We start from the raw sequence: 25,926 nt of genomic DNA, 5'->3' as shown, positions 1-25,926 counted from the left end.
TATGGCACATGCCTTAAAATTGCAAGCATGGGTGATTGTAGAATCCCTAGATCCACATTTGATAGGTGAAAACAACCCAAAGCTTCTTGTCTATCACAATGTTTCCATAATGTAACTAGTAAGCATCCAAATTATTCGATACTATTGTCTGAAATAGAGATGTAAAACCTGGAGCCTTTGCGTATTTGAGAAAAACATTATTATGTCTCAATTCAATGATGTTGTAAGTGAGAGCACTGAGTTCATTTGTCTAGTAGGATCAAAGAGAGGGGTTGCCCCTAATGCCAGAAAATGGAAACATACACTTCGTTGCATCAGCTATTGGAGTGGTAATACTTAACAGCTCTCTGTCAATCTTCTATTGCACATTTGTATAGTCCCCTTTTTGGAAATGATTCCCTCTCAAGGAGCACATTGCTCAGGGTGTTTGTAATTTCTTTTCTAAATCAATAAATCATATCCTCTCGCAATTGTGAGTATGGTAAAAAAACGAATATTTTGTTGTTTTAGACTTTCAATGAGTCTGTTTGTCTTATTGGTGTTATTTTACTTTTTTTGTTTGGCTTTTTTTTTTGAATTCCAATGTGAGCCTTTCACCATGTTGTTTGAGTGGGACCTTCTATAACATATAAGGCATTTGTGATTATCTCTGATTAATAGACAATATATTTTCACATTAAAGCAAAACAAAAATTACATGTGATTGTAAGTACCCATCCGGACCTACTCCCTATAACTCTCATCCCCATTGAACATCAGTAAGTTTTCATGAGTTGTGACTCCTCACCTTGTTTCTTATAAAGACATTGTGCCAACTCTCCACCATACTTCCATATGGGACTCACTTTACAGTAGTTTGGTACCAAAACAGGACACTCAAGTTTCCTTTTTCCACAGATTTAAACTAAATGCTACTTTCATTAGACGATGTATTTAAGAAACCCTCTTGGTATGATTAAATATGTCAATTAGAGTGTCCTTTAAAAATATAACCTTGCATTTTAGAAGCTACCACTATCATTAACTATTCATCAAGTTAACCCTCCTAAGACTATGGTTGATGCTTTGAAGAAATTGACTTTCTAAGCTCAAGAAAAAATGAAGTGACCTTGTAGAACATATTACGTAATGTTTCCACAATTGTGCTATTGATAATTGAAAGCTGCATGTGAGTTTTTTTTTACTTTCAAGTACATAAAATAACGGCAAGCTCTATGTGTTTGATATGGCCATCTTGAGTATATCATTGTATACAAAGAAAAATATGTTTTTGATGTTTCTGTGAGTTTTAGAAAGTGATACGTTGCTTTACCCTCTCCATTGAGGACTCAAGGTGGCAAGGAGAAGGGCTTTGGTATGCAACAATAATATGATTATTTTAAATATTTAAAATTGCGTAAGAGAAAACTTTGATATTTTCATTATTGAGACATAAGCGTTCCAAACCTCAAATAATGTCAAGCTTTCCCTATAGATCCACTAAAAGTATCAAACTACATGATACAAACACAAAAATATTCAAAATTGCTTGAAGAGAAAACTCTGCTATTTTCATTCTTGAGACATAAGCATTTAAAACCTCAAATAATGTCAAACTTTCCACGTAGATCCACTAAAATTATCAAGTTACATGGTATAGACGCAATTACAGCACCTAAAACCTTGCTTTCAATGTTACTATGGAGAATAAAAGATTTCCAAGAGTTTTTGCACGATAAAACATTCAAGATAGAGTTCAAGCAATGAGATTTAACTGAGTTAGGAAGCCAAAAAAATACGTACTTTCTTGGTGTTAACATATAAAGCTAGTTTTAGTTGTCAAACTACACTAGAATAGTCCCAATTCCATGAGGGGACCTTTGGAAGGCTAAAATTATTCTCTTATTCAGCACATGCTCAAGTATGAAATTATGTCTATAACTTGCTTGTGACATGGAAACTAGTCTTTGAAGGGCATTCTATTGTTTTGTAGCATTAAGTACTTACACTTGACTTTTATAAACATGAAAAAGGCCATGTCTACAAAAGGATATAAGAATTTTATGATTTTTTTGGCAGAACAACTTGAATTTTTACTAGAATTATAGCTTAGAACTTAACATAATTCTCCCCATAGGGATTGTATATTGGCATGGAGAAACATCCAAGGTTTTCTTTCCCTCATAACCAACCTATGGTAGAAGAAAGGTCTTAAAAATTTCTTTCTAGGTTGACAAATAAACTACCGAAATTTGGTAGTTGCCTACATTGCATATGGATGCTGAAGAGTTTGTAAAGCGTTGTGACGCTTGTCAACGCACCAAGGTGCGGATAAAGAGAGATGAGATGCCACTACGGCCAATGATGGGAGCAAGGGAATTTGCAAAATGAGGCATTGATTTTGTGGGGCCTATTTCACCCCCTCCATATCGCACCCATACCCAATATATCATTGTGGCTACGGATTATCTCACAAAATGGGCAGCCAAGGCAACACAAAAAGTAGATGAACGAACCACTGCACAATTTTTGTATGAGATTGTCTTCGTACGATACAGATTACCAATAGAAATTGTTAGTGATCGAGGGACACATTTTCTTAATGAAATCATTGAATATCTACTAGAGGAATTCATGGTCATACATAGAAAATCTGCTCCATATCATCCACAGGCTAATGGACAAGCTGAGGCCACAAATAAAACACTATGCACGATTCTCACTAAAATTGTATCAGAATTAAGGACAGACTGGGATCAACAGCTATACTCAACACTATGGGCATACAGGGTAGCTTACAAAACATCAATAGGATCGACACCGTACAACATGGTGTTTGGCCTAAATGCTATATTACCTATACAGTTTTAATTTCCAACTCTACGAGTAGCAAAAAGCTTAGAACGGACAGGGCATGAGCTCTCTTCAAGAATAGATAATCTTGAAAAGCTAGATGAACTTTTCTTACGAGCTGTAGCTTCAATCTATGCTAAAAAGAGAAGACAAAAAGAGTTTTTTGACAAGCATGTGCGCACGAAAGAGTTCAAAACAGGTGATTATGTACTTGTTTATACCTTGAAGCAACATGCCAAGAAACTTAAGAAGCGAGGGATGGGACCCTTTGTGATTAGTGACCTATCACAAAGCGGAGTTGTCAAGCTTTCTACATTAGCAGGAGAAGAAATGCCAAATTGGATTAGTGGATGTCTATTAAAGAAATATCATTTACCACTAACACAGGATATGCCTCAACAAATCCATCAAGAAAAACAACGGATTAAGGATAGACAGAAGGTACGAGAAGAAACCCAAGCAGAAGCAAAAGAACGCATTGCAAAAAGACTAGTTCTACGACAAAGACAACAATGTGGATCACTGTTGCAAATCAATGCCATTCGACTAACGCGTTTTGATGAAGACACAGTGGAGCCAATAATTGCAGTCAAAGTGGGTAGCAACCAAGTTGAATCGATGGCATTGCTTGATTCTGGAGCTCAAGCAAATCTAATGTCTTACAGATTATACAAACAGATCAAGCCCAAAGGTCAACTACATCCTACTCCACAAGTGTTAGAAAGTAGTACATCACATTCGCTGAAATCATTGGGCTGGATTATATTGCATGTACAAATACATCAATATATTTACCCACACAAGTTTTATGTGGTTGAGGATGAGAGCACACAACACCCCATGTTGTTGGGACAACCTTGGCAAAAAGAGTATAATGTGCAGATAGATTGGAATGCGAATGCAGTCAAGATTCAACATGCACAAGAACAATAGGTGGTAGCCTTTGCTCAGCAACCCCGTAAGAATCAGCTGCCAGCAATGCAATCACTGGATAAAGAGCCAAAAGGAAGGGTGCCACTGAAGAACAACATGATACCCAAGGCTAAAAAATAGGGAACTGCCAACCATGTTCACTACAAGTATAAAACGTCACCGACCGCAGTGAAAAAATCAAGGTTAGCAACACGAGAAAAACAAGTATGGGTGAGGAAGGATAGAAATGACATGGCAGACAAACAACAAGACAACAAAAGAAGTCAACCGAAGCAGACGGTTCAACCAAAAACCAAGGGAATAAAAAAGATATGGATCCCAAAGAAAATGCTCAGCAACAACTTAAATACGACTCGCATTTGGATCCCAAAACCGAAGCAAAAGGAACTCCCTTCAATACAAGCAACATCGGAAGGCAGACAAACACAACATAAGGATCCGACAAACCGACTTATGTGGGTGCCAATCAGTAGCAAAACAATGAAAATCGCGACAGTAGCAATAATCCTACAAAAATCGGCAAGGCAAAGCTACAAATGGAAAGAAAAATAGACAAAGTCTATGGCCAAATCCGCCACGAAAATTCTCTCCAAGGAGACGACTATGGCCATATCGACAGTAGCGGCAAACCTCGCGACTGTTGCAAGAAAAACGATCAAACAAAGAGCGGTAGAGTTACAACTTTTTCTTGCAAAGAAAATCTGCCGACCAAATCAACAACCAACAGGAAACCTCGACGGCGAATGCCAATAAGCATCTTGCTTATACCCTTCTCTTGCACATCATTAATTTTTCCATGCATGGACCGAGTATGCATAATATAGGGCCACATTACACCGCCAAGCATTAGCACGAGTTTTCAACCATGCACGGCACATACACTGAGGTGATACCTTGTCGTCCGGGAGGACTTCGGCTAGGAGGGGGGGAAGCATTCTCAAATGTGGACCCAATTGCAAAAAAAGCAAACAAGGGCATGTTTTTCGACTATTTTAAGGGTTGTCATTTGATTGCAAAATTTTCCGGACTAACCCAAGTACATATGCCCTTATACAGCATGAATCTTCAAGTCTATGGGGCCAAACAGCAAATCAAGCCCCTAGGTGTGTGTATATAAGTAAAAATAGCCATTTTTCGGGCAAAATATTGGTAAAACAGAGAAATCCAACCATAAATATTTCATGTGAGTGTATATAGTGTTTTGCGGTGATGTTTTTGATTTATTATGATTTTTGGGGATTTTTTGGATTTGATTTGCTATTTTTTTAAAATTTTACTAATTTTTGGCAGAAAAAATTCAAAAATACAAAAGCAGGTGAAAAACGGTCGTAATGAAAAACAAAAAATATAGGGATGATCAGTGACTATAGGACAATCTATGGTACAGTGGGGGTGCAATTATGAGAATTGAGCAGAAAGCGTGATTTGGCCAGATTTTGACCGAAACGTCAAATTTCTCGTAAACTGGGCAAATGGAGTCCAAATCAAGAAATTTTTGAGCCTAAACCGCATCTCGCAAGAAGTTGGGAGCACATGTAAAATTTCATGAAAAGTGGTTCGGGGACCCCCATTATAATAAATTCTCACTTCATTTTAAGCTCATTTCCACTATTGACTTTTGAGAGAGAGCTTCTGCCACCTAGAGCGAACGGAACTTCCAGCAGCTTCTACGACGTGCACGACTACCCGACAGGATTCAGACATGAGAGGTAGGCTCACTACCTTGAGCTTTTCGCGCATGTTTGTCGTTTTGTCGCGAAAACTAGCGTAGGGTTCACATAGAAAGCGGGCAGTAGAGACCTACAAGTAGAAGTGGCCACCTAACGGCTAACCCAAAAGCAATGAGACTTCATCGAAGGCTTACCCTAGCATAGGAGACCAGTCTTGGATGATCAAAGGTAGTAGAAAACCATCGGGAAAAACCCTAATTCCTAGAGCCCCGCAAGAGGCCACCAAATGGGAAATCGGCGGAAAGGCGCCCAAATGCTACCAAAATTCATGGGTAGGAGCATCTCGACATGCTCGACAGGTCTATGTAGCCGACATGACCAAAAGGTGACCAGAAGTGGCACTAAACTTCAAAAACGGCATCAGACACACAAAGCGTCAAATAGCTCTCGCGGCCAAACCGCATGTTCGTTTGCCACCAAACTTCACGAGCGGCTTTCCTAGACCATCAACAACCAATTCCTATGGTGGCAGACCACCACAAGTCATCGAAGACATGAAAACTCAACCACGGGTGCTTCCAGAGTGACAAATTGCCAAACAGAGCTCCGCTGAAGCCAAAGTCGACAAAAACCATATGGCAAGGATCACCAAGGGAAGCTATGGAGACCAACATCAAGAAATTTCATCGCCGAAAAGCACTCCAAAGGTCAGAAAACGGCTCGGAGGCTCTGAAATTCACACAAGGAGTTACTTTCTATCTATTTAACTTTTTGGTTGAAATAGGGCTTAAAAGGGACTCAGGGAGACTAAGGGCAGGCACCAATAGCAGTCTCCACAAAATCTTCATCAGGAGACATCCTACGCGTAGGATGTCTCAAGGCCATTTCTGGGCACCAACCCCAACATCTCTCATCACACAAAGTTTCTGAATATCCTTTACATGCTAGCCACCAAGTTTCATCACATATGGACAAAAATTGACCTCATATGCATGAAAAAACGCAAAGTCAGGGCATACAGGCAATAATGGAGCATAGACCTACCAAAACTTGTCCAAATCACATGAAACTTGCACAATACATTCATGGGCACATTTCCAAGCTATCTGTGTGGTCACATGCAAAAAATGATGAAATAGACATCCTACGCGAAGGATGTCTAAATGACATTTTTGGCCCACAGATGGTGTTTTTCAATTCCAGATCTCTTCATATCACCTTCAAGAGCTCATATATCAAGTTTCAAGCCATTCCCATCACTTTTGGCCCCCAATACCTCCAAGATACACTTTTTGAGCCCAAAAACACTACACATGGTCTTACCAATACCAAATCTTGTTCAAATAAAAATCCAAGAGCAAGGCCATGTTCCACATGCCAAGAGCTACCCACTCAACAAATCTCAAGCAATTTTGATGAAAAAGACATCCTACGTGTAGGATGTCTCCAGCTCAATTTTGAACTTCTATGCAAAGATTGACATCATGGGAGCCATTACCATAGTGCAAGAAGCTCATATACCAAATTTCAACCCATTTGAATATCATTTTCCACTTGTTGTGGACATCCTACCAATTTGTGAGCCTAAAAGCCTGAATCTGTCTAGATATGCACTTTTTGATGCCCAAACCCAATTCAAATCACATAGCCATGTTTCACAGGCCAAGGACCACCTGCATGTCAAGTTTCACCAAAAACTAATCAAAAAGACATCCTACGCATAGCATGTCTAAATGATAAATTTTGTCCAGAAGGATACTTTGAGCACATGCATGGTTTTACAAGTTCCTTTTAAGTTTTATTTTCAATTTTCAAGTCATTTGGATAGTTAAAACTCAGTTTCTCAAGCTGATATGGAAAAAACGTTAACTTTGGACTACTGAGTGCAACAGGATCCATGGCAACCACAAAATCATCGGCAAAAAAGAAGAGGATGACAATAAAAGATTACTTGGAAGAAGTCGAGCCATTTGTCATCCTAGAAGGAACTCTAAAGCCAACCAGCACATGGATTCAGGAGGACTCGCTAGAGTCAAATGATTTGGAGATCTACCAAGGTGTGTTCAAAGATACTGAAGGAAATGCAATAGAGCTACCCATGTTACCTCGGGAGCTCAATGAATTTGTCAGAAGCAAGATGGCAGAGTACCTGGAGAAGATAGATCTTCATAACTATTTTAAAGCTGTGCCAGCAGGAATCGACATCAAAAGAGTGTGGGAATTCGTAACTACAATCAAAGAAGATGGAGTGGCCAGAGTCACGGATCTGCAGGGCAAGCCGGACACTATAATTGTAATCACAGAGAGAGTGGTGGCAGTAGCACTAGACCTCTCCAACAAAGGGGATAGTGTAACCAAAAGAAGAGATGAAGTCAAGGTGTACTCTGAAAAGAAGAGCAACTACACCTTTGAAGACATTGCAAACCCTAAAGTGGCTATCATGAGCCAGCTGTATAAACAGTATTTCCACATGTGTACAAAGCGGCCACAGAAGTACAGAATGACGCCTGGAGCAATTGCCTTAACCTTCACCTGGGCAATGCAGAAGAGCAAGCCAAAGGTGATCAACTATGCTACCTACATCCATGACAATCTTGTGAAGATGGGAAACAAGAACCCAACCTACATTGTGCCGGGTGAGCTAATAACAAAAGTGGTTTATGGGGCATTGCACGCCAAGGGAAGATGGCCTCACCCTCCATCACAGAATGACTGGCTAAGGCTCAAGTAAGATAAAGAGGATGAACAGCCCAAAGCACCCAGAGTTGCCACAATATTGAAGCACCGGTTAGAGATCGTGCAAGAGGAGTAGCTTGAGTTGAAGAAGGGAAAGAAGGAAACTGTACAAGTTCCGGTCAAAGAGACAAAATCACAAATGCGGCATGGCTCAAAAGATTAATGGAAAGCTTCAGAGCCGAAAGAGCACTCAAGGGAGATTTGAGTGAGTTATGGAAGCCTTCCTTGGAAGCCATGTCGCGATCATCCCGAAGAGTGCACAAAGATAGATTTGAAGATTACATTAAGAATTTTGAGATTTTGGATGCTACAGCAGAAAACATCCCTAACATCCCATTTACAGAAGAAGAAGTGGATGCAGTACGACGGCAACTGCTAGAAGAGTAGGAAGGCCAGGAAAGAGAGCGGAAGACCAAGGCGGACCGGGACTTCAAAAAGAAGCCACCAACTCCACCGTCAAGCCCGGAGTCCAGCCCACCGCCATCACCACCTTCTCGTAGCCCTCCACAAACCCAACAAAAGGAGGAGGAACAAGAAGATTTTCAGCAAGAAAAGAGCCAAGACCAAGAGCAGCAAAAAGAAGATGAACAGAAAGAGGAAAAGATAGATCCAGAGGAAAGAAGGTTTAGCACATTTTGTGATCTACTAGCTACGGGATACTCAAGAGAAGAGGTAGCCATAGTAGCATTTGACTTGGCAAGCACAAGGCCCAAAGAACAGATGCAGAGCCTGCGGATAGTGGAACTAAAAGAGATGGCCAGTGATACAGTGGACCTACAGCCACCCACCAATGATTGGGATGTGGTGATGCACACACTAACCAGGCTTAGGGAAAAATCATTGGCCATGGAAAGTGAGGTTGCTAATCTCAAAGCCAATGAAGTTTTTATCAAATCCGAAGTAGACACACTACAAAGACAGAACCAAGAGCATATAGAGAAAGAAGAAGAGCTGCAAGCTTGTCTGGCCATGACATTACAAAGATGCCAGGATATGGAACGAGAGAATCAGGCAGCAGCTCAGATACTTCAAAGAGCTGAAGAAGAATACGGAAAACTCAGCAAGTCATTGACAGATGCAGAAAGGGAAAGGGACAACCTAACCCTACAACTTGGTGAAGAATCCAAGGAAGTGGAATTCATGAGGAATGCCAAAGAGAAGGCAGAGATAGAGTAGGAAGCTAGCCAGGATGAGGGTCATTGAGCTAAAAGACCAGATTAAAGTCAAAGATCAAACCATCCAACGGCTACGGGCATATCCTGCCAGAGTCGGAGCTGCTAGCTCGACTCACACCACTTCAGAGACGGAGCTTTATGAAGAACAAATGAAAGAGCTCCAAAAGGAGTTAACCTTAGAAAAACAGCAGAGGCTGGTGATGGCCGAGGGGTCAATGGTCATGCAAACCCGCATGGAAGAAGAGCACAAAGCAATGTAGAATGAGCTAGAAACCATGAAGACAAAGCTCGAGGAGGCGGAAAAGATAAATGCCAATTTGAACGACCTTGTGAATATGGGAGAGCAAGTTGAAGCACAAAAGAAGACATTTCAAAAACAGATAGAAGAGCTAAAAGGCCGGCAGCAAATAGAAGAGCAACAATTTAGCATTGGCCCAGTAGCCATGGAGGGAATAGACCTCGGGGGGTTCACTATGTGTAAAACTACCATATCACGTGCATTCAAGACATGTTTGTAAAACCGCTTATATGTGAATTTTTTTAGGAATATAATATAGCCTTTTCTTTAAATATATGTAAGTTTTTTTCAAATTTGAAAAAATAATGCCCTTCTATATATATATTTTTGTAAGTTTCAAGAACTTTAAATACCCTTCTATTGAACTCACATGATAGGTTACATTTTTATTAGGTGACCTCCCCGGGGAATAGACATAGAGAATGTGGCAGATCCAGTGGACACCACCATGCAAGAGGAAATCCTTGTAGGACCCTCTCAAGAGCCACAAGATTTGACACAAGAAGAAGAAGAGAAGCTGCAAAAGGCAATAGAAGCAGCAGTCAAAGACACAGCCAGAGAAGCTTTGGAATGGGAGCAGAGGGTCTTTAAAGCAATGACTATTCAGAAGATAGATGCCAGCAACCTTCGGCGTGAATGGCTACAGCCCTCTCTCCCATATCCGATGAAATATGAAGCTGCCACAATCAACAAGAGAATTAGAGAGGAGCCAACAGTGCCACTGTACAAAGCAGACATCTCCAAGCCAGAAGGGGTAAAGTTGATAGTCGACTCTCAACCCAGGTGGAGAAAGGCATGGCTAACAAAGTATCCACAGTATCTAGTCCATCTGGTAGAGGCACCTAAAGTCATCAAAGATAACCTAAGTTTCTGCCCTCTACCAAGGATGCGGACATGGAAGGCCCATGAGCTATTGCAAAGAAGCCAACCTACTTGGCTAAATTACTCGAAGCTGCCAGGCTTGAAGGCAGGCGAGAGAATATGTGTTCAGTACATGGTGAAAACCCTAACGGGCGCCATCAAATTGTTCACTGGCTCGCCTGCCCTATCTTGCATTATGATGAGAAAGATTTGCAAAACACTTTTGGCAGTCTTCGAGACATTCAAACCAGGCCAGGCGACAGGCAATATCTTCTTCTTTCAAGATACATACAGATGTGCATATGATGTGTCTAGTCATCCTTCCAAGGAGGTGATACATGCATTGTATAAAAGGATCATGTTTTTGCCATCCTATCACCTCCATGCCTTTGAAGAAGCTTTCTACATCGGCTTCTTCACAATCAGCACAGATATATTTGGCCCTGATGCTACTAGCTCAACATGCAAGATATGAGTCACTGCTCAAGATGAGAGAAAGCCTAAGATGAAGAAGCAGCTCAACAACCATGTCGGGGATGACATGAACAAGGAGGGGGGGAGTGTTAGAAGCTGTTGACCCTACACCAGACCATTACTGTACTTATGTCTTAGTCAATCAACACTTAGTCAGTCGGACTTTGACAAGTCGGATTTTGATCAATCAACACTTAGTCGGATTTTGGTCAATCGGATGTAACTGCTATAACTGCTAGAAGTTCCTATTTAAAGGTCATGTTGGTTCACACGAGAATGTAATTTTGGGGTTGAAATGGAAGTTATCTGTGGACCAAGATGAATCAACTTTGTAGTCTCTTGCTCTATGCTTCATGCTTGTTCTGCAGTCTGTTGTGTCGGAAGTTGATGAATGATGAAATGCTGATGAGTTGAATGTATTTGCCTTTGTTTTTACTCTATCTTTAGTGTGTGTGACATGTTGTCAACACTTTAGTTCTGTTTGTGTTGAAGAACCCCAACACTTTGGCGATCCTGCTATTGTGAATCTGTGGAGAATCATGTATGTTACAACAAGAGAGGAGAGTAGCCAGAGTTTATTATACGAGGGCATGGGCACGAGCAGAAAACCCTGATATTGATCCTTTTCATTATGATGATGCCTCTGATGGAGAGGAGGATTTCGGTGACAGTGAACAGGAGTTATTGAACCAAGGGGCTGAGGGTTCTGTGAGAGCATATGGGAGGCACGTGAGGCAATTTGTTGGAGCACTTGCCTTGACAAGAAGACTTGCAGGGACAAGAAGAAGGCTTCAATTCGACCCACTACAGGGGGCTACCAGGCAAAGACCTAGGAGACCACCCAGAAATCCTCCCTTGGCACATCCAAACCCTACAGTGAAAGCAGCCAAATTTAGAGGAAAGTTCAAAGAAGATGCAGATTGTCATGCTGCCCAGTTTGAAACAAAGTGGCAGGCTAGTGGTTATCAGGCCTTGCATAATGACCAAACAAATATGGAGCAACTTATAGCTACATTAGAAGGCAAAGCCATGAGTTGGTTTAACCAATATGGTATAGCTCATTTTGCTACCTATAATGATTTGAAAGAAGCTTTTTTACAGATATTCAGAAAGGAGAAGACTCCTATAGACATTTTGAAGAAACTCAGGGTGATCAGACAAAGGGATATGGTGGTAAAAGATTTTGCTCAAAAGTTGAGAGTTTTGGTTGAGAGACTTCAGGGCAATGAGAGACCCACTGATGAGATGTTGGCAGGATATTTTTTGACAGGTTTGAGGAAAGATTTAAAGAATGTTGTGGCAAGTGTGGATATAGGTACAGGTTTTGCTGCACTAGTTGATGCAGCAGTTAGAGTCAAGAAAAGACTTGGCAGACCCAAAATGAAGAGCAGGTCCAAAGAGGATGAGGATTCTGATGATCAGTCAGACTCCACTGATGCCCATGAAACTGATGAAGATGCTGATTTAGATGATGACACTGAGTCAAGTGATGTTGAAGAAAAGTCAAAGAAGAAGAAGAAAAGCACAAAGAAGAAGTCCAAAAAGGATAAAGCAACTCAAGAAGGGGAATTGGTGAGTAAATTAAAGAGCATTGGTTATTCAGTGTTGGCACCCAAAGCTAATTTGTATTGTGAAATATGTGACAAAGAAGGACATGCCACCTCTAGGTGTTGGTTTATTAACCCCAGGAATAGAGAGCAGCCAAATACAGGAAGAGGTAGAGGTGAAGCTGCAGCAAATCAGGTAGCTCCATTTAGAGAAAGACAACCATTTTATAGACCACCGAGACCTCCAAGACCTCCTTGGAGAGAGAAAAACAATAATCAGAGAAGAGGAGATAGAGTGATTCCTTGTGTCTATTGTGGATCACTAGACCATTGGGTTGGTCTTAATTGTGAATTATGGGTTAGACACAGGGGAGAAAGAGGGATGCCCATTGTGAGGCCTGGTCAGGCAGACCAACAGGGAGTGCAGCAGCAACCATAGCATCATCAACCAGCTCAGGCCAATGTTATTTTGGTGGACATTCAGGAGCAGCAGGAACCAGAGCCAGTCATAGTACATCAAGCTGAGCATAAGGAACATGAAGAAGGATGGTATTGTGATTGTTACCAATGTGGTCAGGTGGAAGAAGTTGAAGCATTGGCAGTCACAAGAGCAAAAGCTAAGGGACCAATTAATTGGAGAGAGCAGAAAGATGTGAAAGATAAGGTTCATGAAAAAGTGCAGAGAGAGCAGGTTCAATATGCAGAAGAGAAGAATGAAGAGTTGGAGGTATCCAAGAAGCAGCATAAGCCTGACAAGCTAGGTTTGATGCCAACAAAAGAAGACAAAGATTGGTTTGAGGTGCTGGTGAACTCTCCCTTGCAATTGTCATTAGATCAATTATTATGTATAGTTCCAGCCTTTAAAGAGAAATTGTTGAAGAAGCTTCAGGGTCAGCAAGACCAAGTGTTGGCAAACCAAAATCCTGAAGTAATGCTGCAGCAGATTGATCCAGCAGATGTGGATTTTGTAGTACCTGTGGTGGCAGTAATGTTTCAAGGCATTCTATTTCAAGAGGTGCTTTTGGATGGAGAATCAGGGGTGAATATACTTCCTAAGGAGGTTTATAGAAGATTGAAGTTAGGAGGAACATTAGCTCCAGCACCATTTCAAGTGAAGATGGTAGACCAGAGGAGAGTCCATCCTTTAGGCATTCTCAAGCAGCAAGCAATTGAAATTGCAGGTATGGTTTTCTTTGTGAACTTTGTGGTACTTAGAATGAAGGATTCAAATTCTTCCTACAAGATGCTGTTGGGAAGACCCTGGTTTAGACAAGCTAGAGTTAAGCAGGATTGGGGAGAAAATGTTGTCATGATGAAAAAGGGGAAGCAGTCAGTAACTATATCAATGCAGGGAAGAAAACAAATCCCTCCAAAGACTAAACCATTATGTGCTCAGACCATAACTTGGCAAATGCAGTGGAAGATGATGAAGAGGAGGAATTTTTGAGAGCTAATCCCACTATTGTGCCTCTCTTTGAGGTTGATGTAGAAGGGATAATACAGAAGGTTGAAGATCAAAGTGAGGAAGAAGTAGAAATAGTTCTAGGCCAGGAGATTGCTGGATCAGAAGTGTTGCAGATGATGGATCGGCATTCCGAGGTGCCTCAGAAAGAGCAAATTGATCAAGAGGAGAAGGAAGCAAGGGTAATGGCTGAAAAAATCTATGATAAAAGGTTTGGTACCTCCAACAGAGTAAAAGAGGATGAAGTTAGAGAGTTTCATTTGGGAACTGAAGAAGATCCCAAGATGGTCAGAATTAGCATCCATGCTGAAGGGGAATTTTTGAAAGGTTTGATTCAGCTATTGCAGGAGTATAAAGATGTATTTGCTTGGGATTATTCACAGGTAAAGGGCATTGATCCTAAACTACATCAACATCACATTAATCTCAGAGAGGATGGTAAACCAATCATACAACAGAGATACAGAATGAACCCCAATTTTGCAAAGCAAGTAAAGCAGAAAATAGATAAGTTATTGGCAGTTGGATTCATCAAGCCAGTTAATGAAGTGTCATAGTTGTCACCAATTATTTTTGTGCCAAAGAAGAATGGGAAGTTGAGGGTGTGTGTGGATTACAGGAAGTTAAATGCTGCAACTATTACTGATCCATTCCCTATGCCATTTTGTGATGCTTTGTTGGATGCAGTAGTTGGACATGAGATGTATAGCTTTCTTGATGGTTTTTCAGGTTACAATTAGATTAAGGTAGATCTAGAAGACCAACACAAGACAACCTTCATCACTGAGTGGGGAGCATTTGCTGATGGGGGCTTTTCACAAGCCAAGCTCCCATACCCCTCTTCTCTCGTCCCCACCCGATGAAAACCCCCTCTTAGGGAGGGAGTGATAAAAGGCATTGGAAAAAGTAAGAAAAAAAAAAAGTATGATTATGTAAATATATAAGAAAGGTAAAATAGGCCACCTCATGCCTGCGGGGTAGCCCATCCCCACCTTGCCTCCTTTTTTCTTCACTGTTGCCCCGCCGTGTGCCCCTTTTCCTCTCGTCCACTCAAAAGGTCAACCCCCTCTCTCTTCCCCTTGTCCTTTCTCCTTTCTCTCTCCCCTCAAGCTACCCCACATCTCACCAATAATGCATTATAACTCACCAATAATGCACCCTAACTCACATGCAACTTACCCTATCTTCCAAAATAGTATACCCCACCCCCTCTTTCTCTCTCCTATCATATCCCATGACCCAAATACCCCCCTGTCTCTCTAAAGGGCGCCATGTCTCTTGTATTGTAGCTAAATAACCTCCCCCACACTCACACACACTCAGTTTCACTAAAAAAGGTGCCCACAGACCCATCCCCACCCGGTGGTTACCTGATTTTTCTTGTGTTCACACACATCTGCACACAGATTCACCTCTGAACACACTCCCTTCTCTCCCCTCTTGTAATTACTTTATTCTCCATGTCACCTCTCACTTTTTTTCATCCACCCATCTCTCTCTCTTAGTCTCTCTCTCTCATGAGACTGCTGTTCTGGCACATATACACACAGCCAGACAAGTGGGCCCCACAGTCACATGGCCTATGTAGATAATGATTTCTTCATTTCTAAATTCTAGAATTTCTCCCCCCTCCTCCCCTATATAAAGAGGGGTCACCATCACACTAAATACACACACAACATCACCAAAGAACACACTATGCACTGTGTGTGCCTAGTGCACACACACACACACACCCACACCATCACCATCACCGCAATCACCATGCTTGTCTTGAGCATGACCTCTACACCCTTGGCTATGGAAGATGAAGGGCAACTAAATGAAGGATGATGGCCATAATCCTCGTGCGAGTCTTCGCCATCAACTCCCACCTATCCGCCATGTGCTCTACCACTCTCTCCCTTCTCATTCCCCTACCCTATGCTCCCCATTTCATCGCCTAATTCTCTAAATAAAGCTTGAGGTTTTGTGAGTATGTTTTCTTGCAATGTTTTTCCCATGTGAGGTGTGCGGAATCTCCACCTAGTCTTGTGTTTTGGAGTGAGCTTGTGTATGTGTGAAGGGTGTGCGGATTCGCCATCCTTTTGTGGTGCCTAAGTACTAAGCCGCTATACCCCCTCCCTCTCTCTCTCTCTCTCTCTCTCTCTCTCTCTCTCTCTCTCTCTCTCTCTCTCTCTCTCTCTCTCTCTCTCTCATTCCCTTTCCTCTTCATCATTACTCCCAAGCATCCATCTCTCTTGGATGAAAACTTTGTTATGGTGGTGTGTTGTTTGCGTCCTAGCCGCTGAAGCTAGGTGGTGCCTCCTGTTTTCTTTACCATGACAGGCTCGAGGCGCGCCATTCGGTCCCCGGTGTTTTAGAGGCGGTCGGGGTTCTGGGTTCGCTTTGCTCCCGTCATTTGGTGCCCCCACTGAGGATCTTTTCATGAAACCCTTCAGTTTACAAGACTGAAACCCTTAAACTATTGTGAATGGATGAATGGCTAGCAGGATTTGCTAATTGGACGACAGAAGAAGAAGAGCTCCAAGCACAACTAGACGAACTCCGCATCTCCATCGAAGCTCAAGTGCCAGGCGTAACGGTAATCGATTTGCACTGGGAGAGTCAACCAACACGCCAAACCCAGTGGATATACATAGGCCAAGTGCCAAGAAGAAGAAGGAGAAAGTCGAAACCATGTCCGCAACCTACAACCAACCCACAACAACAAAATGGAAGGAGCTCTACACAATAAAGAATCAACACTATTCTACTTTGAGAATCGGGTAACTCAAGTCACCGAGGTAATTATCATAGTCAGTTTTCAAGTCGCACCTGATGCTGCAGCACAGATAACGGAAGCATTGTCTCACACTCTCACTAGAGAAACTAGGGATCTACTGAGTTTGTTTCAGGAAAGAACACCACCCTCTCCCACAAGCTTGGACAGTGACTAAGCACCTCTAAGCTTCACATGAATCAGTACAACCTACCTCAAGACAGATCACACATACCAACACGTGTACGCTCAATCAAGGTAATACTGGATTTGAAGGCTCACTACCAGCACGTCATTGACACCATGCCGGGTGGGGAGCGGTTTTTGGAGGTTCTGGCATCAGATCAACCATTTGTCTTACCTTTGGTACAAGGCAATGTACCGTTTGAAGTTTTAATCTATGTCCTAGTATAAGAGGGTATACACGCCTCCTTGTAAAGAAGAAAAAAACTTTTGCAAGTTAAGCAGTGTGTCTTTCTAGCTCTCTCTCAGTAATCATGGCAAGCGTAGCATTTCCAACATTTAAAGGAAAGAAGGGGGAGGATTTGGTAACAGACTTCCTAGATGACTTTGAAGTAGCATGTGTAGTGAGCAACAAAGATACGGATGAATCCCGAGTTAGAATCTTTAAGCATCTCATGAAGCTAGAAGCTAGATCATGGTACAATGCACTTCCACAAGAAACCAAGGATGATTGGGAACCCTTAAAAACCGCTTTTAAGAGGCGCTTTGGGGGAGGTACCACTTCAGAAAATTTGTGGGACAAGTTGAGAGACTTGAAGCAGGAGGGTCTTTTAGAATATGCCACCTATGAGTCCAAATTTGTGGATTTGTGGGAATGGTGGGTTGAGTCACTGGCTAGGGGGGAAGCTGCACCCGATTTTCTAAAAAACGATCGGTTCACGCATGGCTTATGGCCTCTTCTCAAGGAGAAGGTGAAAGGTAGATTCCCGGCTACGTACGAGTTAGCCGTTGAGATTGCTCGCCTTAAAGACAAGAAGCTGCGAATGAAAGCCAAAGAAACCGAGTCAACAGAATTAGAAACATCGCGTCGACCAGCAACTACGACAACCACCATTCCACCACCACCACCGGCTCTTGGGGTAAGAGATGACCAACAAGATATGTTGGCCCATATTACTGACCAACTGCAAAATTTGTCTGTCCACTTAATACAACAAGGGAGGAGTCAAGAAAGAGATCAAGACCCTGGAAGAGCATGACGACAAAACAGGGAGTATCATTGCTACAACTACGGAGAAGACGGTCACGGTATGTACTACTGTCCCAAACCACGACAAAACTATAATAGAGGAGGTAGGAGGAACCAATTGTCACCCCCTAGAGAAAGAACACCCCCACCCCGAGCACCACCCCCACCAACACAAATTCTACGTCCACCCCAGAGACCACTACAAGCATCCATCCCACCTCTTCCACCAACCCCACCACCTGATCGCCCTGTAAACATCATAAGGCTAGAAGAGAAAGGAAAAGCCATAGTAGTGGATCCACCCAGAGCAAAGGAGAGGGACAAGGGTAAGGAGAAGGTAACCTTTTTAGAACCACTTGAAGCCATGACTGTGAAAAGAGCTAGGAGGGAGAAAGCTACACAATCAGATGATGAGAGAAGCATGAGAGGAGAAACTAGCAAGAGGCCATCCAGGCCACGACGGAAATTGGGCATCACCGACTTCTAGCTAGGGGAAAGTTCTAAGCCCTATGATCTAACATTGGATGTGGCAGAGCAAGGACCGAAGATTACATGGCCACAGCTGCTACATCTTGCACCAAAAGTAAGGCGACAATGGTCTAAAATGGTAAGTACAAGACGCTCCAAAACAAAGGTAGCCGGAGAAATTTCGGGATGCAACATGGATGACATCCTTCCAATTGTCGACGTAAACATAAAAGGAAAGAGGGTTGGAAACACCTACATTGATGGAGGTGCACAAATCTGTGTAATGAGTGAAGCTATGATGCTTCGATTAGGGCTCGAGGTTGACAGGCTCTCTCCATGCAAGGCAAAGATGGCAAACACGCAAAAGTAAAGTGTGTGGGTGTGGTAAGTGCCATGAAAATCAAAGCTTTCAACACTGAGGTAGAGGTAGATGTTTTTGTAATGCCTACTAAGGGGGAGGGCTATCCACTAATTTTGGGAAGGCCATGGTTGATGGCCATGAAGGCAAAACAGGACTGGGGTACTGGCCTTCTACGCATGACCGGTAAGAAAGGGGAGACAATCTACTACAACATGAGGATTGGCAAGCAGAAGCAAATGAATATGGAAACATCGGCAGATGAAACCACTAGCGAATCTTCCAGTTCTGAGGAGGAGACCACATCCACCGAAGAAAGTGACAATTCCATTGATGTGATGGGTATCATTATGAAGGATCCACAAAGGGTAAGCACAACTGGTGATCCATCACCAAAAGGGCAACCCAATGAAGAGGAGAGCAAATCACCTGGCCTAGGAGGAAGTAGGTTGAAGGGTATGTTGTCTACGGAATTAACACTTGAGGAGAAAGATAGTTTTTTGCAAAGTTGATGGGATTTCCTAACCTGTTCATTGACAACTATGAAAGAATCACAGGCATTACAGTGGTGGAACATCATATTAAGCTGAAGGAAGGGGTAAAACCAGTTGTGCAAAAGCTACGACGACTGGGGGTCATACAAGAAAAGGCACTCTTGGCTGAGGTAAGGAAACTGTTGGAGGCGGGATGCATCTATCCTGTAGAAAACTCAGAATGGGTGTCACCCGTAGTGGTGACACCTAAAAAGAATGGTAAGTGGAGGGTCTGTGTTGACTACAAACCACTAAATGCAGCTACAAAGAGAGACCACTTTCCTCTCCCTTTCTTGGATGAAATTCTGAATGAAGTAGCGAGTTTTGAATGCTATACCGTCTGTGATGGTTATTCTGGATACTTTCAAATATGCATAGCCCTGGAAGATCAGCTAAAAACCACTTTTATCACGCCATGGGTTTGTTTTGCATACAAGGTTATGCCATTTGGTCTCACAAATGCACCTGCCACATTCCAAAGATATGTCACATATGTTTTTCAACCATTCTTTAGAACATCCATAAGAGTGTTCATTGATGATTTTTGTATATATAGCTCCCGTATTTCACATTTAGAAAAGGTAACTGAAGGTTTGGCCAGGTTGCAGAGCCTAGGTGGGCAATTAAATGTGGATAAATGTCACATTGGGGAGAGTAAAGTCATTCTACTAAGCCATGAAATTTCAGCAAGAGGTATCAACGCCGACCCAAGTAAGGTGTCCGCACTCATAGCCCTACCTTCACCAACGACCGCACGTCAACTGGTCTCTTTTCTACAGAAGGTGAGGTACTTAAGTAGATTCATACATCTACTATCACAACTTGTTCTACCACTGCAACAACTCACTCAAAGATCAACTTTCACTTGGGACAAGGAAAGCGAACATCACTACAACAAGGTAAAGGAGGTCTTAGCCACTCTGCCAACTATCTCACCACCTAAGTGGGATGAAAAATTCTATGTCACCTCAAGTGTTGGTGATGACTCATTGGGGGCTGTGCTACTCCAAAAGGATACGACGACATCTTTCATGAGGCCAATCTACTTCTCTAGTCGAATGATGACAGCAGGAGAGAAAGGTTTCACCCATGTGGAACACTTAGTCCTAGCTCTTAGTTTTGCAACTACAAAGTTTAGGTCATATTTGCTGCCTAAGCAATTTGTGATTCTAACCACGGATGAAATATTTCCCTATGTTGTACAACACATGGATGTGTCTGCTAGAATTACTAAATGGCTAGTTCGTCTGCAAGAGTTTGACTACACGGTACAGGTAGAAAGAACGACAAGGGCAAGTTTGGGGGACTCATGACCTACCAAGTCTTTGAAGGGAAGGAGAAGCAATCTAAGGAAGGAGAAGTCCGATTACCTCCAGTACCACCGATGGTAGAAGGAGCATACTCTCTCTACTTTGATGGACCCTACAAGCAAGCGTCCGACAAAACAGCTGTAGGCATAGTGGTCTTTGATGACAAACGGACAAAGGTATTTTCGTTGGGCCAATTGTTAGATTCACATTCTAACATTGAAGCTGAGTATGCAGCACTAACCAAGGGTCTACAATGGTGCGTCTCACAAGGTGTACAACGCCTTAATGTATTTGGGGATGCTCTACTTCTGGTAAGGCAAGTAAATGGAGCATGGACATGCAAGAATCTTAGTTTAAGGACTCACTCAAGTGGTGTAAAAACCTTGTTGGGTAAGTTTGAAGAAGTTCAAATACACCATATCCCAAGGGCTCAAAACCAAGAAGCAGATGCCCTAGCAAGTGAAAGACTACAGGAAGTGGTGGTTGGAGCAATAAAACTAAAGCTCCCTCTATTTCAAGGAAGTGATGCCTTGCCTGACATCATGCATTTTTTGGAAACAGGGGAATGCCCATCAGATTTAACAAAGGGACAGAAGCAATGGCTGACGCGGAAGGCCACAAGGTATCGACTCCTCAATGACGGTTTGTACTGTAAGGGTAAGGACCAAATACTCAGGAAGGTCCCTCTCTCTCAGGAAATCACGGGAGTAATTGCTAGCTGTCACGACGGGGTTTGTGGTGGTCACTTCGCCCTAGACATAACAAGTAGGAAAATCTTACAAGCAGGCTTCATATGGCCTAGCCTCAACCGTGATGTACACCACTGGTGTAAAACATGTAAGTTGTGTCAAAAGGCCGGCACTAGGTCACTTATGCTTGAACCACAGACACCTATTCTCTCATATGGCCCATTTGAAAAATGGGGTATCGATGCCATTGGGCCATTACCTAGGGCCAACTCAGGAAAATTCTACATTATCATGGGGTCGACTACATGACTAGATGGGCAGAGGCTACAGCCACCACTAGAATCACAGCGGTAGAGGTATCTAAATTTATCTACGAGCACATATGTTGTAGGTTTGGCAAACCTTTAGAGATCATCTCTGATAGAGGGCCAGGTTTCAGAGCAGACTTGGTAGGAGAATTAATGCAGAAACTGGGCATTACAAGGAAGCACTCTTCACCATATTACCCTCAATGTAATGGCCTAGTTGAAAAGGTAAATGGAATGGTTTCTAAAATTATTACCAAGCAGGTAAACAATCATCCTGGAAACTGGGATAAGTATCTACTACCAGCTTTATGGGCCTACAGAACTTCATTTCGTACATCCTTGGGATTCACACCGTATCATCTAGTATTTGGTAAGGAAGCAATCTTGCCCATTGAAGTGCAACTACAAAGTCTCAGAGTAATGGCAAGCCATCTTCAACAGCCCAACATGCATTTGAGAGATCACATCATCAACTTGGAAAGACTGCAGCTGGACAGAGAAGAAGCAATAAATTATTATGCAGCACAAGCAGAGCATAGACGGCTTAGCTTTAACGAGCATCTCCGGAAAAAAGAATTGAAGAAAGGAATGTTGGTGCTCCACTACGACAATCGCTTCGACACGCGCAAGGATAAGAAACTCCTACTCCGATGGGAAGGTCCTTTCATCGTCAGGAAAAATTATGCCAATGGAAGCTACCAGCTTATGGAGGCTGATGGAAAACTTCATAAAACCAGGGTAAATGGTTGGCGACTTAAACCTTATTTTCTTCGATTTGACCAGGCTCCACCAATTGACATTCCAGATGAGGACACACCATCAGCCGCCACCTCCGACGATAATGATCAAACAGATGAGCTAGAGACATGAATGCCTCTAGCCAAAAGGGGAGGGCTAATGATGGGGGCTTTTCACAAGCCAAGCTCCCATACCCCTCTTCTCTCGTCCCCACCCCATGAAAACCCCCTCTTAGGGAGGGAGTGATAAAAGGCATTGGAAAAAGTAAGAAAAAGTAAGAAAAAAGTAGCCCATCCCCACCTTGCCTCCTTTTTTCTTCACTGTTGCCCCGCCGTGTGCCCCTTTTCCTCTCGTCCACTCAAAAGGTCAACCCCCTCTCTCTTCCCCTTGTCCTTTCTCCTTTCTCTCTCCCCTCAAGCTACCCCACATCTCACCAATAATGCATTATAACTCACATGCAACTTACCCTATCTTCCAAAATAGTATACCCCACCCCCTCTTTCTCTCTCCTATCATATCCCATGACCCAAATACCCCCCTCCCTCTCTAAAGGGCTCCATGTCTCTTGTCTTGTAGCTAAATAACCTCCCCCACACTCACACACACTCAGTTTCACTAAAAAAGGTGCCCACAGACCCATCCCCACCCGGTGGTTACCTGATTTTTCTTGTGTTCACACACATCTGCACACAGATTCACCTCTGAACACACTCCCCTCTCTCCCCTCTTGTAATTACTTTATTCTCCATGTCACCTCTCACTTTTTTTCATCCACCCATCTCTCTCTCTTAGTCTCTCTCTCATGAGACTGCTGTTCTGGCACATATACACACAGCCAGACAAGTGGGGCCCACAGTCACATGGCCTATGTAGATAATGATTTCTTCATTTCTAAATTCTAGAATTTCTCCCCCCTCCTCCCCTATATAAAGAGGGGTCACCATCACACTAAATACACACACAACATCACCAAAGAACACACTATGCACTGTGTGTGCCTAGTGCACACACACACACCCACACCATCACCATCACCGCAATCACCATGCTTGTCTTGAGCATGACCTCTACACCCTTGGCTATGGAAGATGAAGGGCAACTAAATGAAGGATGATGGCCATAATCCTCGTGCGAGTCTTCGCCATCAACTCCCACCTATCCGCCATGTGCTCTACCACTCTCTCCCTTCTCATTCCCCTACCCTATGCTCCCCATTTCATCGCCTAATTCTCTAAATAAAGCTTGAGGTTTTGTGAGTATGTTTTCTTGCAATGTTTTGCCCATGTGAGGTGCGGAATCTCCACCTAGTCTTGTGTTTTGGAGTGAGCTTGTGTATGTGTGAAGGGTGTGCGGATTCGCCATCCTTTTGTGGTGCCTAAGTACTAAGCCGCTATACCCCCTCCCTCACTCTCTCTCTCTCTCTCTCTCTCTCTCTCTCTCTCTCTCTCTCTCTCTCACTTGATCTCATTCCCTTTCCTCTTCATCATTACTCCCAAGCATCCATCTCTCTTGGATGAAAACTTTGTTATGGTGGTGTGTTGTTTGCGTCCTAGCCGCTGAAGCTAGGTGGTGCCCCCTGTTTTCTTTACCATGATAGGCTCGAGGTGCGCCATTCGGTCCCTGGTGTTTTAGAGGCCGTCGGGGTTCGGGGCTCGCTTTGCTCCCGTCATTGCGTATACAGTGATGAGTTTTGGTTTGAATAATGGTCCACCTTCCTTCAACTTTGTGGCTCATAAGACATTTGAACCTTATCTTGAGGATTTTATGAGGGTTTTTATAGATGACTTTTCAGTATGGAAAGAAGGATCAGCATTTGGTTCACTTGAATTTATGTTTGGAAAGATGCAGACTGTTTCACATGGCCTTGAATCCATATAAAAGTGTACTTGCAGTCAGGAGTGGTATTTTATTGGGACATGTAGTATCTGCTGATGGGATGGCCATTGATGCCAAAAAGATTGAAGCAATTCAGGAAGCCAAATCACCTCAGAATGTGAAGGAGCTCAACAGGTTTGTGGGCTGGGTGAAGTGTCACTCAATGTATATTAGATATTTGGCTAATATATGTGCACCTTTGACTCATCTTACAAAGAAAGATGTTGCCTTTAAATGGGATGAACCACAGGAGATAGCCTTTCAAATGTTAAAGAAAATGCTATCAGTAGCACCAATACTGCAGCCTCCTGATTGGACATTGCCTTTTCATGTTTTTGTTGATGCATCGTATATTGCAATTGGAGTTGTGTTGATGCAGGAAAAGGTCAGGGGATGGTATAGACCATTGTATTATGCAAGTACGATGTTGACACCAGTAGAAAAGAATTACACTGTGACTGAGAGAGAAGATTTGGGCGTGGTATATTCATTGAATAAGTTCAGGCATTACTTACTCAGTAACAGGGTGATGTTTCATGTTGATCACCAAGATTTGTTGTACTTGGTCAAGAAGCCTATGCTTACAGGGAGATTAGCAAGGTGGATGTTGCTTTTGCATAAATTTGAGTTTGTGATTATTCATAATCCTGGGAAAGACCGTGCTATGGCAGATTATTTGAGCAGACTGGAAACAGGGGAATCTCCAGGATGATCAGTTACCTGATGCATGTTTATTTTCAGTTCAGCAGGAAGTTCTAGATTCTTGGGATGATCAGATGGTGGTGTACCTAACTGATGGGGTTATGCCAGGAGAGTTTTCACCTGATCAAAGGAAGAAATTTGCATTGAAAAGCAGACCATTTTTGGTGATTGCAGGAGCATTATACAAGAAGGGTATTGATCAAGTGATAAGAAGGTGTGTTCCAAAATTTGAACAGTCAGCAGTTCTACAGGAAGCTCATTATGGACAAGCTTGTGGACATTTTTCAGGAGACATTACAAGAAAGAAAATTTTGCAAGCAAGTTTGTGGTGGCCTACTTTGTTAAAAGATGCACATGAGTATGCCAAAAGATGTGTGGTGCGTCAAAAGCTTGGTCAACCAGACAATAGGGACAGGATGTCAGATCATCCTATTCTACCCCTGGAACCTTTTCAAAAATGGGGTATGGACTTTGTAGGACCAGTGAAGCCTACTAGCTCTATTGGGAACAGGTACATTTTGGTTGCTACAGATTATTGTACTAAGTGGGTGGAAGCTGTGGCACTGAAGGATAACAAAGTAGCCCATGTGGCAAAGTTTTTGTATCATAACATTATGAGAAGATTTGGGTGTCCAGTTGAGTTGGTGAGTGATAGGGGGACACATTTTTTGAATGAGGTCATACATGAGCTGACTAAAACTCATATGCTATTACACAAGATGTCTACCCCATATCATCCCTAGGCCAATGGACAGGTAGAGAGTAGCAACAAAATTCTGGTTAAAATTCTGAAAAATATTGTGCAGGATGATCATAAGGATTGGGACCTGAAGTTGGATTCAGCTCTGTGGTCATTCAGAATTGCTTTCAAAGTCACCACAGGGATGACACCATTCAGGTTGGTCTATGGGTCGGAAGCTGTAGTACCTATGGAATTTGTGGTACCTAGCTTGAGAATTTCTGCTGAGAAAATGTCTCGTGCA

At 42.6% G+C, this 25,926-nt stretch overlaps 1 protein-coding gene across 1 annotated transcript in view; it reads left to right on the top strand.

Annotated features, from left to right (window-relative positions):
• The window catches only part of LOC147450144 (uncharacterized), a 38,989-nt gene extending 27,615 nt beyond the window's left edge, over positions 1-11,374 (top strand). Inside the window, exon 3 of the mRNA XM_086520419.1 lies at positions 11,348-11,374. Coding sequence (XP_086376545.1) covers positions 11,348-11,374 — 27 coding nt within the window. The remainder of the gene's footprint in view (positions 1-11,347) is intronic.
• Positions 11,375-25,926: the final 14,552 nt, after the last annotated feature.

This window comes from Adiantum capillus-veneris, chromosome 9 (assembly GCF_014529385.1).
Source record: "Adiantum capillus-veneris isolate H3 chromosome 9, ASM1452938v2, whole genome shotgun sequence".
NCBI classification, from domain to species: domain Eukaryota; kingdom Viridiplantae; phylum Streptophyta; class Polypodiopsida; order Polypodiales; family Pteridaceae; genus Adiantum; species Adiantum capillus-veneris.
Note: the sequence above shows the minus strand (reverse complement) of the source record. Positions and strands in the feature narration are given on the sequence as shown.